Source organism: Capsicum annuum, chromosome 4 (genome assembly GCF_002878395.1).
Source record: "Capsicum annuum cultivar UCD-10X-F1 chromosome 4, UCD10Xv1.1, whole genome shotgun sequence".
Lineage (NCBI taxonomy): Eukaryota > Viridiplantae > Streptophyta > Magnoliopsida > Solanales > Solanaceae > Capsicum > Capsicum annuum.
Genome location: NC_061114.1, coordinates 220,729,003 through 220,731,088, shown reverse-complemented (window position 1 = coordinate 220,731,088; position 2,086 = coordinate 220,729,003). Strand labels below are relative to the sequence as shown.

General features: G+C 31.2%; 1 protein-coding gene across 1 annotated transcript; it reads left to right on the top strand.

Moving 5' to 3' along the window:
- The first annotated feature begins 303 nt into the window (after window positions 1-303).
- Window positions 304-1,851, top strand: LOC107868624 (cyclin-D4-2-like). The gene is made up of 4 exons (XM_047411711.1): window positions 304-537; window positions 627-713; window positions 1,442-1,742; window positions 1,838-1,851. Exons 1-4 carry the CDS (start codon window positions 304-306, stop codon window positions 1,849-1,851), a joined length of 636 nt encoding a protein of 211 aa, XP_047267667.1.
- Window positions 1,852-2,086: the final 235 nt, after the last annotated feature.

Genomic DNA, 2,086 nt, shown 5'->3' with positions numbered 1-2,086 from the left:
TGGTCTTGATTAACTTGTACTTGAATTTAAATTCAATAAATTTTCATTATCACGCTAATACCCGTATAGTTAATACTCGCATAATTAATTGCTGCTATTAGTACATGCATAATTCTAGATAACTGCTGCTGGACCTGATTGTTATTAGAGCTTAAAAGCTGAATTCCATGTTATAATTCGAGCTCAAAAGCTCCTGTCCATATTTCAAGATTTAGTCATCCATTTAATTTTTAATTTTTTAATTGTTTCGTTTGCTATATAAACAGAAAATCGCAGGAAATAACTTATCAAAAGAGTCAAAATATGGAAGAAGATTGGGGTGAAATTTTCAGAGATATTCGAGTAATGGAAGATGCACAAAAGATGGATGAAAAAGAATATGATATTGGACAAGCTAATGAAGATTACATTGTTAATTTGGTTACAGCTGAAAATGAAATTGTGAATGCTGGACTCAACAGTCGACTTCCTTCAAGAATTATGCACCATGCATGGCTTCTACAAGTTCGCAATACTGCAATCAGCAACATTGTTAGAGTAAATTAATCATTCTTGAAAACACCATTTCATTATTTTGAATATTCATTATATTCTTTGAATTATTCATTTTTGAAGTATATATACAGGTAGGAGGACCTTTAGGAGTCGGACAAATCATTGTCTACACAGCAATGGTTTATGTTGATAGGTTTCTTTCACTTATGCCGATACAAGTACGTACTAATTTCTTAAATTTGACTACGTTTTAGAAGTAATTCAATCGAAGATTTATCAGAAACAGTTTTCTACTTTCTGAAGATAAGGGTAAGACCGCTTAAATTAAACACACCTTAGCTTCCCAGACCCTCATTTGTGATTATACTGAGTATGTTATTGTTGTAATTTTTCCTTCTTAATTTATGTGATACGGTGTATAAAATTTAAGAAAGAAAAGATGACTTTTAAAATTTTTACCAAATAACTTCATTAAGAGTAGTTATATTGTTTCCAATGTGGAAAGGTGATATTTTTTTCTTTTTGGAGACTATTCGGAAAGAAAAGTGTACCAAATTCGGAGTGGGACTTTTTAGAAGTAGGTAATGAGGAGACGGATTAGGATAGAAGCATAGTAGGTAGGTTGCGTCATTGTTAGTAGGTAGAAGGAGTTTATTTTGGTAGATGTGCTTGTGGCTATAATATTACTAATTATTTCACAGTGTGTTATTATTTGGCGTATTACTTGGTGAGTCTTGTTTATGTTATTATTGGGTGAGGTTTTTCCTATTGTTTCTTGTCCCTTCACTATTTATCTTCTAGACTGTTGTATCTTGAGTAGATGATTTATCAGAAACAGTGTCTCTGAGGTAGTTATATGGACTGCGTACCTCCCCAGACCCTTGTTGTTGTTGTTTGTTACTGTTTAGAAGTAAGTTATGAATTTTTTATTTTTATCTTATTGTAGAAGGGAAGATTCTTGGTAGCAAAGCTACTGTCAGTGGCATGTTTACTTTTGGCTAATGAGGAAGACCGTTATACAGATGATGACGAAGAAGAATTATCACGTTATGAGGAATTTGCAAATTGTAATATGAGAAGCATAATGAATATGGCTAATAGTGTTCTTGAACAATTTGAAGGGAATATGACTTGTGTTACTCCTATTGAGTTCACAAGATATTTTCTATCGAAATTCTGCAAAGAAAATTCAAGAAAAGATTATGTCAAAATCAAAACTGTGGAAGTCATCATGAGTACACTTGGAGGTAATTACTACTCATTTCTTTTTTTTTTTTTTGGTCGTGACTGATTAATATAGTTAAGAGCTTGTATGGATTGAATTATTTTAGATGTTTTTCAGTCAAAAATGCTTGAGGGTGTGTTTGTAGGATATGAAAGGAAAATATTTTCTAGAAAAATAAATGGTATTTTGATCTATTTTCTTGTGTGTAGGAAGGAAAATATTTTCTTTTAACTTATTAGCTTAAATTCTTTAGGATTTACATAATTTGCAATCTCTACATTTGATTTTGTATGTTTGCATTTGAAATGTGTTTTGATCAGTCAGGTTAATTACATTGTTAGACTTGATAGGATTTTTCATTTTTGA

Bases quoted from the DNA above. Each gene is read 5' to 3' on its own strand.
- LOC107868624 (XM_047411711.1), top strand. From the start codon at position 304: ATGGAAGAAGATTGGGGTGAAATTTTCAGAGATATTCGAGTAATGGAA. The intron at 538-626 runs GTAAATTAATCA...GTATATATACAG, and splicing joins CAATCAGCAACATTGTTAGA to GTAGGAGGACCTTTAGGAGT. The intron at 714-1,441 runs GTACGTACTAAT...ATCTTATTGTAG, and splicing joins TTTCACTTATGCCGATACAA to AAGGGAAGATTCTTGGTAGC.